The 14,672-nt window shown below is 36.9% G+C and overlaps 1 protein-coding gene and 1 pseudogene across 1 annotated transcript; one reads left to right on the plus strand and one right to left on the minus strand.

Annotated features, from left to right (window-relative positions):
• Window positions 1-899: 899 nt before the first annotated feature.
• On the minus strand, window positions 900-1,498 carry LOC127130397 (translocon-associated protein subunit alpha-like; annotated as a pseudogene).
• An 8,896-nt stretch (window positions 1,499-10,394) lies between these two features.
• LOC127126249 (squamosa promoter-binding-like protein 9) lies at window positions 10,395-13,542 on the plus strand. Its single transcript, XM_051055137.1, has 3 exons — window positions 10,395-11,098; window positions 12,340-12,479; window positions 12,606-13,542. The coding sequence occupies exons 1-3, from the start codon at window positions 10,779-10,781 to the stop codon at window positions 13,184-13,186; spliced, it is 1,041 nt and encodes a 346-aa protein (XP_050911094.1). The 5' UTR covers window positions 10,395-10,778; the 3' UTR covers window positions 13,187-13,542.
• Window positions 13,543-14,672: the final 1,130 nt, after the last annotated feature.

The following is a 14,672-nucleotide window of genomic DNA, read 5'->3' on the forward strand; positions in this document are numbered from 1 at the left end:
GTCTCTGTCAAATCCCCTTTTCATGTGCTCAGTCAGGATTGGCCTTACTTGATGCTAAACCAGAACCGGTAAATTGCACTCAAGCTTTTTCCCTCTATTTTGTCTGGATACCAAATTGGGAATTCCTCTTGAAATTTTACTGTTGCCATTTTGCTTTTACTGCAGTGAATTCAGAGTATTGGTCTGAACTTGGTTTTGGATGCATGCCTTGGCTTTTGCTTCATCATGTGGCCAACCTCTTGGTCATGAGTTGCCATGTTTCGCAGAGAACAAAGTTATTCAATTTGTGATGCCAACTGTTGTTCTGATGATGTTGTCATGACAATTTAAGTAGCAATGTGGTAATGTTCTTGTAACTTCCATAGGTTGTTACTCACTGCAGAAATCATGAGACCACTGCTCTATTGAGTACTTGCTTGTAATGCAGGTGGTTAGGTGCTCTGTTCCTAAACTGTTTTATCTATGCATTAAGATGGCCTGGTTAAGCATGCTACATATTTCATCTTGTATTATGTACTAACAGGGGAATTGTAACAGGTAGAAAGACTTGGTGGCTGCATGGTTCATTGCATAAAATATTCAGTTCCCGTATCAGTTATGCCAGTATGACTGCAAGCCGAAAGAACGCCAACGTGACATTATCCTTAGCAATTGAACTTCTTGCCTGCATTAGGCCTATGGAGTATTTCTGACTGAATTTTCCATGGTAATTTCGTCAGGTATAAAACCTGCTATCTTCATTGAATCAAACACCGGTAAAGCCTGTCTGCCAAATCCATGCCTAGCATAACCAGCTGACATTGTGTTCCAAGAGATGATATCTTTCTGCTGTATTCCTTCTTTAATCAAAACTGAATGGCCTTTTTTTGGATATGTTTTATTGCAGGTTGTTCTTACTGTCACGGTTGTTCTTCCGGCTGGAGGAGTTCTGGTTCCTTAAGGTTTTGTATTTGACCATTAATCCATAGCCCCAGCAGGACAAGAAGTGCAGTTCCAAGAGTAAAAAGAAGAGCAAATTCCATGCTGAATAAAACACCAGGTTCAACAACTTCAATTGCTCCATTAAAGAAGGTGTTTTGGTATGGGTGTTGGTCCATCTCATAGACAATGGTGCCCACAAGATCAAACGGTCCAGGTTGCAAGAACTTGCTGACAGAAAATATGTATGGGAAACTAGCCTTAATAGCGATGACATTCAAACTTGACTGCCCATCATTTTTTTAGACCAACAAGCAGCTCTGCCTCTTCACCACCTTTTACCAATCTTGCAATTTTCTTAAGGAAGACACAGATGGTATCAACTCCCGGAGCAGAAGGAAAGCCTCCATCCGCAAAGTCTTGAGCGTCGTCGGTTTCATCACCAACAATTCCGATGTCATTCAACTTCACCAGCATCCTCTGCAACTTCATCTGACTGACACCTAACAACTTGGAGGAGTGGGGAAGCGATGAGGAGGAGAAGGATGGAGAGAATCCAGAAGTTGTTGATGAGTGCCATGTGGGTGGTTCTAGCGTTGTGTTGTGTTGCGTCTGTATGCCTGTATAACTACCGCATAAATTAATGTAACCGTTATTTTTTCATGTTTTGAAGACATCACTGCTGAACCAGAAATTGTAAGAAGTGTGACTTGGAAATCTGCTTGGATCACACATGTTAAACTTTTTTTTTTTTAAAATTAAGTATGCCTCTTCTCGAATGTATACTATCCGTTTCATTTGCAATAATCCTAAAACTATTGGTTCCCCCACAAAAGTAACATTGCCCACTCTCCTCTGACCTTTATCTTCTCAACAGCATCACGCTTATACACTATTTGGTGTGACAAATATGTTGTTGGGTGGTAATATGTGAAAAACTTCTTCACGGCTTCGCAGTATGAATCCTCGGAGGACCAAGGTATTCCTCGGACAAGAATTGCAAACTGACTTGGTTTTGGAGGCAATCCAGTGACATGTCCTAGGCATAAATTAGTAATGCTCTTGTATTCAAAGTAAAGAAGTGAGCATGTTGTCAATGATATGATGTACAATGCAAGACAATGAGTCCAAAGCTATTTGGATCCTTCCTGGACATTCTCAATGGTAAAGGCTTCCAGTGACTCAAAAGGTAGGTCCTTGCGTATCCTGTCATAACCATAATAATTCACTGGAAACACTAAAATTGTGCAGATGATAACAACAACAGAAAATACTCGAATACTGCATGCGTAAAGGTGAACCAATTGTCAATGAGGAGAAACTAGGAACACCCTGGTTCAAAAATCACAATGTTGAAGGGAGAAATGAAATGGAATGTGGATTGTTCAGATGTTTAGACTGGATATTGGGTCAGCAATGCATTGTACATTTTCCTTAAAGATGCGGCACTTCTCTCAGACAAAACAATGCATCACACAGACTGTGCTGGTCATTAAAGGAGAATGGGCAATTAAGTACAATTAACAAAGGAATCCGGAAGAAATTCTCCAAGTATGAGGAATTGCCAGTTGAGCAATTCTTGAAATGAAAACAAACAAAACTTGTGGCAACTTGACCAGAAAAGCACTCCATCCATGTTTTGAAAAATATATCAGAAACCTTAAGATTCAAATGCAGATCAACCCTTAAAACATGCTACCCTCCGCAAAATCCTATGTTTGGGACTCAATAGCATTGTAATCAAACCGTTCCCCGATAATAAACTGAGGATGAAGTGTGAGTGAAGAAAGAATGCAAACGAGTGATTGATGGGAAGAAAAATTCAGGGCCAAAATCTGGGTATGACAATTCGCTCTAGAAAATAACATATTGTCATCAATAAAAAAGAGATGAGATATGGTGGGAGATTTCCTCTCTACATGCACTCCATAAATGACCTTGGAGAGTACCTCATTCTTTAGCATACCTGAAAGAACATCATCACAGATAATAAACAAATATGGTGATAGGGGGTCCCCTTGACGGAGCCTCTTTCAGGGTAAAAACATCTGCTTGGTTGGCCATTAATGAGTAACTTATAAGAAACATAGTAAATAAAAATTCTAATCAAATGTAACATCGGGTAGGGACCTCTAGAGCTTTAAGGGCACCTAAGACAAAATTCCACTCAATTATTTCATAGGCTTTAGACATGTCAAACTTCAGGGCCATTGTTCATTTCATTCCTTTCTTCTTATTCTTCATCCAATGGAAGCACTCCATGGCGATCAAAGCATTATCCGTAATTAATCTTCCCTTGACAAAAGCACTTTGCTCCTCACTAATAATATCTGGCAGAATTCCCTTAAGTCTATTCGCAATCAACTTCGTGACAAGTTTCATAACCACATTACACATGCATATGAGTCTAAAGTATTTTGGAGAACTAGGGTTCTTGTGCTTGGGGATAACAGTTATATAGGTAGAGTTTATATCAACAAGGTTTCAATGATGGTTGAGAATTTCAAGGGACAACTTGGTGACATCTCTTCCAACATTAGACCAGTATTTTGGGAAGAACAAGGCTGGAAGTCCATCAGGCCCAAGAGCTTTGGTGGGATGCATCTGGAAGATAAATTCTTTTACTTTATCTTCTGAAAAAAGGTCTAGTACAACTAAACTTGTGATCCTCTGATAATCTACCCCTGGTGTTGCTGCAAACATGTTGGATGCCAGGAGGTTTAGAAGAAGAGAAAATACTTGAGAAGATTATTTTCACAACTAACCTAGCCTCTCCCCCATATACCATCAGGATCTTTCATCCATTTGATTGCATTAGTCCTTCGTCTTGGATCAAATTTACTGTGAAAAAAATTTGTATTTCGATCTTCATCTTCAAGCCAGACAACTATGCTTCTTTGTCTCCATAATGTCTTTTTAATCCTTAGAAGCTTATCTCTTTTCTTATCCAGTGCCTTGAATTTATCAATCTCCTCAAAGTCAGTTGACCATCTTATGTTCTCCTTAATAAGAGATTCGACCCTCTTAAGCTCCTTTACTGCCTCTTCTGTCCTAAGATCTTTGAATGTGTGCTGAAGGGATTGGATTGACTTTATCCTTTGATTAAACATCGGTGCAGACTCATTCCAAAGTTGTCTAACAAAACTATCACATCTTGGGTCTTTTAACCAAACTTCTTCAAACCTAAACAAGTGAACCTTCTTTCCTCTAAAACACTCCTTTTGAATCACAATGCGAATGGCAGCAAGATCCGAACCATAACGCGCTAGGTGGGTCACTCTAGTGAGAAGGAAGCTATTCTTGAAGTTTAGAGAAGAAAAACCCATATCCAAATGACATTGAATGTCATTTGAACCATGTCTTCCGTTAGACCAGGTGTAGGGATGCCCCTCAAACCCCAAATCCTGAAAACCACACATCTCTAAAGCTTTCCTACTCCACGAGAATTGGTTTTTCAATCTATTGTTGCCCCGTTTTTTGTCACTATATTGGATTGCATCGTTGAAATCTCCAAACACAATAACTTGTCTCCAAACTCCTGATGAATAGACTAGACCAACTGCCAAGTTTTCCTTTTATTTTGTTCATTAGGAAAACCGTACACCCCTGCAAAATACCAAGGATGTTATTTATCTTCCATTTGATAAACTCCACCAATGTAATTTTGGGAGAATGACACAATTTATATCTCATCATGATATTTCCACACAAACATAAACCCCACGCTTTATCTATGTCAGTCCCTTTACAGTCAACTACTAGGTCATAATTGAAATTCAATTTCCTTTTGATTCTCAGAACTTCATTTGCGTTAAGCTTGGTTTCCATGAGGAAAACCATCATGGGTTTTTCATTCTGAATGAACCTCACAAGGGCTCGAACTGCACGGGGGCTCCCATATCCCCTGCAGTTCCAACTTAGAATTTTCATTGTGATAGGCGATGTTGGCCTTCCAACACCACCTCTGGTAAGTTGCTGCATCGTCCCTCTTCAATTCCAACTTGTTTCTGTTTTTTCTCGCCCCCACCACAGTCTTTAATTGAACCTTTTGTTATCATAACATTAATAAGTTATTGCTTCGTAGTCTCCATATTCTTAACTTTGTATTGGGAACCCACATTTTTCTTTACCCATTTCCTCCTAACCCATTTCCTCTTTTGGGATGATGGAGTTTCTGATTGTTTTTCCACACCCTTCTTTTCTGTTGAAATAACTGTAAGACCCCAATTTTGACCTTAAGATCCCTCATGGCATCATACATTGCATTTGCATTGCTTCAAGGATCATAAGCATCTTGGCTCCTTACCTTTGGGTGGGACCTCTTGAGAGTTGGTTTGAGATCACCAAGCATGCTTGAATTGTATATTATTGCTTTTCTCATTTTGTTTACTAACCAAAAGCACAAAAATATGTCACTAACATCTCTTGTTTGTAGCTTGAGCAGTCACACGGCCTAAGGCTTCTAGGAGATCCTATGTGCATTGATATGGCCAAGAGAAGATGAAATCAAACATGGCAATGGTTCCCAAAGCTCTCATCCATAAAATATGTCTTCCAAATATCTCAATTCATCATTTTGATCAAAGCAAATCAAGGGGTTTGAGTCTTGTTTCCCAAGGAAACCCTAATTCATCTGTTCATCAATTGTGCCTTGCTCATGAAGCAACCTCAACCCATGGTCAAATGCAATCAAGGGAAGTTATTTAATTCATCATTACATACATATTTGAACCTATTTGAGTGTCCTCAATCATCAATTCATCAAGATATGAGGTGTGGACTTGAGAAGTTGATCAGTCAATTCATCTGACTATTTTGAAATACATTGAGACCTAACTGATTGATGTGTTTGTCAAATAGAGATTACCCCAAGATAAAAAATGTTATTAAGGACCATATGAACAACTTTCATGTTCATCAAAAATTGATTTGAAGCTTGGAAGGTCATCATCCATTCCAAGACATTATAGGTCATTTTGACTGAAACCCTAATTTTAGGTCAACTTCCCAAGAACATAACTCATTCATTTTTCATTATTTTGAGGTGGGATCAAAGGAATTGGAAAGCTTAAGATGTCTACTTCAAATGTTTTGTTGAGAAAAATTTCAAAATCTCAAAAGAAATACATGTGATAATGCAAAACATTATAGGTCACTTTGGACCAAATGCATTGAAATGTGAAAAAGTCCAACTTCAAGTGCCCATAACTTCTTCATCAAAAATCCAAATGATGCAAAATTTAAGTCCAAATTGATTTCCTTGAAAATATATACAACTTTGATGTTGAAGATTTTGTCATTTGGAGCTTGCATCATTGAGACAGAAGGGCTTGAACTTTGGCCAATTTTGAAAATCTCACATGTGCATGTTTTGCACCCTACACTTCATGACCAATTTTCATCAATTTCCAAGGCTCAAATGAAGTTTTTATCAACATAACAAATGATCCTTATGCAATAAGCTTTCCATCCATTACTCATAAGGTGGTGTTTCTATTTTTGACATAGCATTTTCGAAGGCTTGAACATAATAATGCATTTTTGGAAAATCATTTAATTTGCATTGCATGAGCTATTACCACCCAATCTGCACGTCCAATTTTCTTTCATCATGCATCAGCTACCAAATCCAGTTGGAATTGGGCCCTCCATGCGCCTGTACAGGCCCATGCATGGAGGCCCTTTCCATTCATGCAAAATTGAGATCATGCATTCAGCATTGCCTTGCCTATAAATACAATGCCATAACTTCATAATTCCTCAACCTGAAGGCGCCCCAAATGCTGCTAAACTGAAATCACAACCCTCACTAAAGGAACTAGCTCACTTTTCTTCCAAATTTTCATATCTGAATTTTGGTTTCCTCAATCAATTTTCAGATCTTAAAGTTCCTAAACCTTCTTCTCCTTGATCTATAGTGTGAACTGTAAGCAATAGCATCAAGGAATTATGACTCCAAGCCTTGCAAATCAAAGGTTTACCTCAACTGTTATTTTCTTCGAATTAGCTTGCATAGTGCTTATTTCTCATTGTTGTGGTGTGATCTGAAGTCCTCTACATAGAGGTAACATTATTGTGCTTTTAATTTTCAAAAATCATGAAGTTCATATGAACACCACAGATCTTCCACTTCTGATTTCTCTCAATATAGAGATCTAGAATGGATTTGGTTGGTACAGGGGTGATGTACATCACCCCAGCTCTCGATTGATGCCTGGATCGTGTCTTTTGGTTACCATTTGAATCTCTGCAAATTTGGACTTGGCCGGAGAAGACGGTGGCGCTGGCCACCGTTTGGTCTCCAGATTTGATCTGGATCGTTCATTCCCTTTTCCAGATGCAATCTTATACGTCCAACCTTATGACTTTATTAATGGCATGGTGTATTTCATTTGACTCACGCATATGGTGAAGCGTGCTTCTTAGCCGTGTGATGATCCACGTCAATTAATGAAGCTTCATCAAGCGGTCCACGTATTTCCTTATTTTCTAATTTCTGATTTTAATTCTTTTATTTCTTTTAATTCAATTTCTTTTTAAAAATTCATATCTCTCTCACTATTGGTCCAAAAAATATGAGACCAATTTCATTTTTCTCCTTTTAATTTCTACTTTCTAAAAATGATTTTTAATATTTTTTATTTTAGCATTTGATATTTTTAGTAATTTTCTCTTTTCTGGTTATTTTTAATTCATTTAAAATAGTTTTTGATATCCAAAAAATACAAAAATATTTTTCCCAACCTCTTTGAATGATGATAGATCTATGAAAAATATTCTCATAAATTTATTAATTGATTTGAGATTTATTTGAGATTTTAGTTCAATTAGGTTATTTTTATGCATTTTAATTGATTTAAAATAGTTTCTGACTTCTAAAAATTCTGAAATTTTTTGTCAAACTTTGTTTGACCTTGTTGAACTTGGGATAATTCACTTGGACTTTTCAAAGTTGATTTGAAGTGAGTTTGAAGTTTGACCTTTCTTTATTATTTTAATTCAAGTTTCATTTTAATATTAAAAAATGCCAAAAATATTTTGTTTGTTTCTTGACTTCTAATCTTCATTTTGCTTCTGTTTTCTATTGTTTGACCTTGACCTTCTCCATCTTTGGTCAATGCTTGTTGATTATCTTATTCCATTTCTATTAATGCACTTTAATTCTTCATCATCATCTTCTTCTTCTTCTCTTTTTTCTTTTTTGATCAATGAGTTAGTTATTGGTGGTTAGCATTGATACATGGAGGTTTAATATTCCTTGATTCAAATCTAATTCATCTTGATCATGGATCAAGTGAATGGCTTTGCATTAAGGATAGGTTGCTTCCTAAATCATGCAAAGAACCTAAATCAATACAAGATCATTTCTCATATTCTTTTTGGCATGGCAAGTTGTTGGAATTTTATTCACTAATCAAAATCTCTAACTTGTGTTGTTGCCTACATTATTATTGACCGACCTCAGATAGTTGTGACTTCTACATAAGTCCAATTACGATTGCTTAACATAGCGCTAAATTGCCTTGTGGCACATTAACTCTAACACTAACCATTAACCATTAACATTTAATTCTTCCTCTTTACATTTATGCAATTTACTATTCTTGTACATATTATTCATTTGCTTTTTCCTTTGCTCATTTGAGCACATGTTTATGTCAATGCAATTTGCCTTTTGCTCACTTGAGCACATAATTGTGTATATATTATTGTGCTTATGTTTTGTTTTGATTGTTGTGGACCAAAATGCAAAAAATGGACAAATGGACTTAGTTTCTAGGACATTCCCTATGTAAAATTGGAGTAAAATGACCTTAATGTTGAAGATGGATTATAAGGACCAAATCTCTAAACTCACTCTTGTCCACTCTTGATTTGCTTCATAGAACTTTTGATGTGTGCTTTTGTGCTAGAGAATCCTATATGAGCCATTCCTTTGAATAAATAGAAGTGAGGTGGCGACTCGACTTGTATGGTTTACCTTGGATTTAGTCAATATCTCTAATGGTAACGAATACCCCGCTACAATAACAACTGCCCCAAAGGATTCTACTATGGTCTCCACATCTACGCATTTGTCCTTGTTGATCTGAACTCTATTTGGAGTAATCTTTGTTGATGCCTCCATCCTCTGTGCTTGTTGGACCTCATGTTCTTCTACTTTACCTTTTCCTTTCGACTCACAACGACTTTGACTCGAGGAGACATTAAAAAGATCCTTGCTCCAAGTACTTAAGCTTGACTCCTTTTACTTAAACTCTTCCCCTGTCTTGGGCAATGGGGATGCTCTCAGCCATTGTCCAAATGATAGGTCTTGTTCCTCCAACTCTTCAAATCCTTCCTCATTCAAATCTTCCACAGCTTCACAATCTTTCGTTTGATGGCCCATCCTACCACAAACAAATCAAAAAGCGGGCAATTTTTCGTACTTGAAATGAGTCCTTGGATTTTTCTCTTTGAACTTCACAATTGTACCTCTTTTTAGGGGGGTCTTTCAGATCTATAGTGACTTTAATCCTTAGGAAATGACCATTTATATTCACTTCTTTAAGATTCATTTCTTCGAACTTTCCAAGGATACTCCCGATTTTGCATGACGTAGTTTCAGATATGCGCATCAGAGGAAGCTCATAGGTCCAGACCCAAAAGGAACTATAATGCATGTTGAGATCTGAAGGTTATTCCTCACCCGATATTCGATTTAGCATCAATAAAGATCTATCAAAGGTTCAAGGACCGCTCCTTAGAATGAATTCAAGATCTCTTTTCATTGTGAACTTGAATATGAACAAATTTTTGCTGAGATCCTGGATTTCAACTGGGTTCTTCAGTTTCCACGCATTGTACTCTTGAAAATCCTAGCATTAAAGCTACTTTCCGTCCAAAGTTTACCCGCTAGGGTTGTTTAGAACGATTCCTCTTCACAAATCTCCTCTTCGGCCATGACAACTCCTTCCTCATCCTCCTTAGAGAGGGGTATGGACTTTCATTTTTCCATGGCCAAGGAAAATCCACCTAGAAGAACATAGTTGCATCAATTATGCCCACGTCTCCCAATATAGAACAATCATAATTCAATATTATTACTCGAGTGAATTAAAATTTACATAATTAAAAACCATATAGATAATATTACGATTTAGATTTTAAAAAACCATACCGAGGAGGGCAATGGCAAAGGTAGCCTCAATGCTCCTCTTATATTGGCTTTCAGCCGTACTCAGCATAGTTGAAGAGATTAAATTAGGCACCAATGTTTTATGGCTGAAGAGAATCTTATCCTGATCGTACCCAAAGAAGCAAACACCTAGGTATAAATATAATGGCAAAACTTGAGCTTAGTTTAAGAGTAATTCTTGGACACATACATTTGAAGACACCATTAGAACAATATGGTTTTGGCCATGTTTGTGGATTAGGTGAGTAGGGGTAGGTAAGGTATAATAAAACTAAAAAAAGTTGGCACAAAGACAACAGTTAAACTTGTTTGGGCCTGTAATGGTTAATGCGAGACTATAAAAAAGAAACAAAAAAAGGTACTCTCTCATGCTTTATTTAATTTTCTTTTGTTTCTGGGACTACACAACACACTTACTTACACTAGTTAGTCTCTTGTTCTGAGTGTACCATACGCTGCAATGCACTGAACTGGCCTCTGCCAACAACATGGCCCAGCGTCAAGTCTCTCCTTTCTTCCATCTCCTCTTTTGTCTTCAACTTTACTTTTTCACTTTCATCTCTCAAATTTATTAAACAACCACCAACCCCTACACTAGACCCCCACTCTTTCTTTCTCTTACTATCATTTATCTATCAACTACAATGAATACAATCTAGTTACTCATTACCAAACCTCACCAATGGATTCAGGTAACTCTTCCTCAGAAGAGTCCTCTCTTAATGGCTTGAAATTCGGCCAACGTATCTATTTCGAAGATACATCTCTTGCAAACTCCTCCACTGCTAATGCAAATGCTTCTTCTTCTGCTGGTTCCAAGAAAGGAAGAGGTGGGTCGTTTCAACATTCTCAACCTCCTAGGTGTCAAGTTGAGGGTTGTAAAGTAGATCTGAGTGATGCTAAAGCTTACTATTCTAGACACAAAGTTTGTAGCATGCACTCTAAATCACCTACTGTTACTGTTTCTGGTCTACAACAAAGGTTTTGTCAACAGTGTAGCAGGTCTTTTTTACCTTTCTAACCTAACTCATTCTTTTTCTTCTTGTAGGGTTAATAGTGTCATTTTATCTTACTTGTTTAATATTTATTTATTTATTTATTCTCCAGGTTTTATTGAGGGTGTGATATATCTATCATGTGTTATTCTGTTTGGTCGGTTCAGCTATAGTAGCTTTTAACTTTTATTACCACAATAATATTCTTTGCTTGTTTATGTTGTTAGAACTTTTGATTGTGCTTTTGCTTTTGTCCAAGTTTGGGTTGTGTTGAATGTGTTTGGGTGTACTATGCTTTTTCCTGTCTCAGCTTTAAACTGCTTATCTGAATAGTGAATAGTGTTTTCCTTTTCAGGGAATTTGATTCTTTTTATGTTTTAAAATTGCTAACTGATTCTTGCATCTCAGTTCTGTTAGATACATGCTTAACTAGTAATTAGTTTTATAAATTAAATTGTTTGATTTGTATTGCAAGAGCAGTTCCTTTGTTGATCTAAATGAACCTAGGGCTCTTAAGGCCTGCTTAATGATAATTATCTGCTAATGGGAGTTTGTGAGTGGCTGCACGTTCTATTATGTCATTGGTAATTCTGGACTGGCCAAAATAGTCACATTGTTTGGGAATCGAGGTTAAGGATAATTTATATACAATAGCCGCAGTGGCACTGGCTTGAGACCGACCGGAACATTGGCCCCGTCTGTAGTTTGCACTGTGCCCCTTAGCCTCGACTTAGGGGCAACTAAGATGGAAAAATAGTCTTTTATTGTGACATGTTCATGCACAAGTTATGTAAAGCTAGCTCATGTTATTGTGCATGCATAGTGTATTATTGATTTGTTAACACCTTATTGAGAATGAGTGCCATTGATGTTACTGGATAATGTAAACCAGATCTTGCTCTGGTTTTGTAATTATTCATCGCTGTTCTGTTTTACAATTCTAGCTTGATCTTGTGTACTTTCCTTTGTTTGACTTAGTGGTGCTAGAGGATGCTACTAAATACTTGCAAAACTGTTCGGAAAATTATACGACATGTTCATAAGCTGTTTTTAACTTATTTGCTTATGAAAAGTAAAAACAACTTATAGCTTATGTGAAAACAACAGCATCAGCATGATATGTAAGCAATAGATTTGTCATGTTAGCATTTCTGAAGTCTTAACCTTTCGGTATGCTATCTTTCTTCAACATAAATTGGTGTGATTATAATTTAGAAATACTAATATCATTTTCATAGTTTTTTTCAGGTTTCATCACCTTGCTGAGTTTGATCAAGGAAAAAGAAGCTGCCGCAGACGACTAGCTGGTCATAATGAGCGTCGCAGAAAGCCCCCACCCAACTCTCTCTTAACTTCGCGTTTTGCCAGACTTTCGTCATCTGTTTTTGGTTAGAAACTATCAGTAAAATTTCAATTTCAAATCCATCTACTATCAATTTTTGTTCTATTGGTGATTTTCTAACTTGAAGTATATTTCTGACATGCTAAACAATACTCGACACTTTTCTTGACAGATAACAGCGGCGGAGGTGGCAGCTTCCTGATGGAATTTGCTCCACACCCGAAACTTAGTCTGAGGAATTCACTTCCATCCTCTGGAAATCAAACCACAACACCCGGTTGGCCTTGGCCGGGAAACTCGGAGTCGCCATCTAACAACTTTTTCTTGGAAGGTTCGGTGGGTGGGACAAGCTTCCCTGGTGCCAGGCATCCTTCCGAGGAAAGTTACACCGGAGTCACAGATTCAAGCTGTGCTCTCTCTCTTCTGTCAAATCAAACATGGGGTTCTAGAAACACAGAACCAAGTCTTGGATTGAATAACATGCTGAATTTCAACGAGACACCCATGACACAACTTGCTACATCTTCTCATGGTGTAGCCATGCATCAGCTTCCAAACACTTCATGTTATTTCAAGGACATTGATCCCAGTAACCTATCACACGAGGCTGTCCCCGATCTTGGTCTAGGTCATGTGTCGCAGCCTCTCGATAGCCAACTTCACGGTAATCTTGATCTGTCGCAGCAAGGAAGGAGGCATTATATGGATGTAGAACACTCCAGGGCCTACGAATCTTCTCAATGGTCACTGTAATGTACTTGTTTGGTGTCAGGTTTGTGATAGCATCTTTCACAAACACCGGAACTCATGAAAATGATAAGTTAACTAAGGCAGACTTGGTTATTTGCTAGCTTGATACTATTGTTTGTTTAATCTGCTCCTTGCTTCATTTGTGAAACTTTCACCTTTTGAATATTTTCCGAGTCATCGTGATTTTAAATTGTATGAAGTTGTCTGATGTGAACATACCTTGTTGTGTGATTGATGTTGTGTTGGATTGTTGTTTATTATTTGTTTATTACACTACGTTGCCGTTTTTTGTTGGAAATGTATCATCTCTATGTTCTTGTAAGACTACAAGTTAGTAAAAAAATTGGTAGATTATACAATGGTATCCTTGAGAATGTGAATATTATTTTCGGGAATATGATCGTATACCTTATCTTTTACATTATCTAAACGTGGTGTCAAGCCATTGTTCTCCATTAAAAATTATTGTATGCTTCACAATGAATCGTGGAAGGAATAACTGTGACGGGAACCTTAAATAGAATAATTGTACTTGTTTTAACTTGGAAATGGAGTGCCTTGTCATTTTGTGCATGGAGCATGTGGTTTTGGTACTCCAGTTGCTTCTTCTGATTGGGTTGTCATGTATGAAATTTCTGTTTTCTACAAATGTTATTATCTTGAAAGAGTAAGAGTAGTCTCATCTTATCTTTCCAGTAGTAGTAATATCAGTCTGTGAAATAAGGAGCTCTATGTGATAATAAGGAGCTGTGATGATTCTCTCATTTCATAAATTTGGGATAATTACATTGGTTTTCCTAAATATCTTTTATTTTATTTTTAATTCTTTTAAAAAATTTCTTTAAAAAATGGTTTATTTAAAAAACTTTATCCACACTTTTGATCATTTCTGCAACTTAGAGATGATTTTACAATTTAGTGACATAATTAACGACAATTTTGATTGAGCGACTGAATTAGCGATCATTTTAGCAGGAGGAACAAAAAGTGTGGAAGCAAATTTTTAGGATGATAATTATTTGAAAAAAATATTTTGAGTAACTAAGAATGAAATATGAGATACTCCCGAGGACCATAGACATATTTAACCCTATAAATTTTGTTTGTTCAGATATCTTTACATGAATCGACTTACTCGAACAATGTTAAGTGTTTTATATTTAGAGTCTTGGCTTTGAAACCAATTAGAATGAGAGTTAAATTATGACCCTTTAAAAATTTGTTTTATTTTAATATAATTTTTATTTCACTCTTTTTCTTGATATACTTACTTGAGCGTTAGAGTGTTAACCTTGCAGGTACCTCCCACTCCATTGTTTCAGATGTAACGATCCACAGTCACCTCCGTTTAAGATTCTCATTTATGGTTCCAGGACAGAACAATGACACCGTCTATAGGAATCGATTATTGATTCCTACGATTTTCACGAATTCACGTTTGTTATTCGACTTTCGCAACTCATAACTCCATCCGTTCACCAGAGTGAGT

Source organism: Lathyrus oleraceus, chromosome 3 (genome assembly GCF_024323335.1).
Source record: "Lathyrus oleraceus cultivar Zhongwan6 chromosome 3, CAAS_Psat_ZW6_1.0, whole genome shotgun sequence".
In the NCBI taxonomy this organism is placed as follows: Eukaryota; Viridiplantae; Streptophyta; class Magnoliopsida; order Fabales; family Fabaceae; genus Lathyrus; species Lathyrus oleraceus.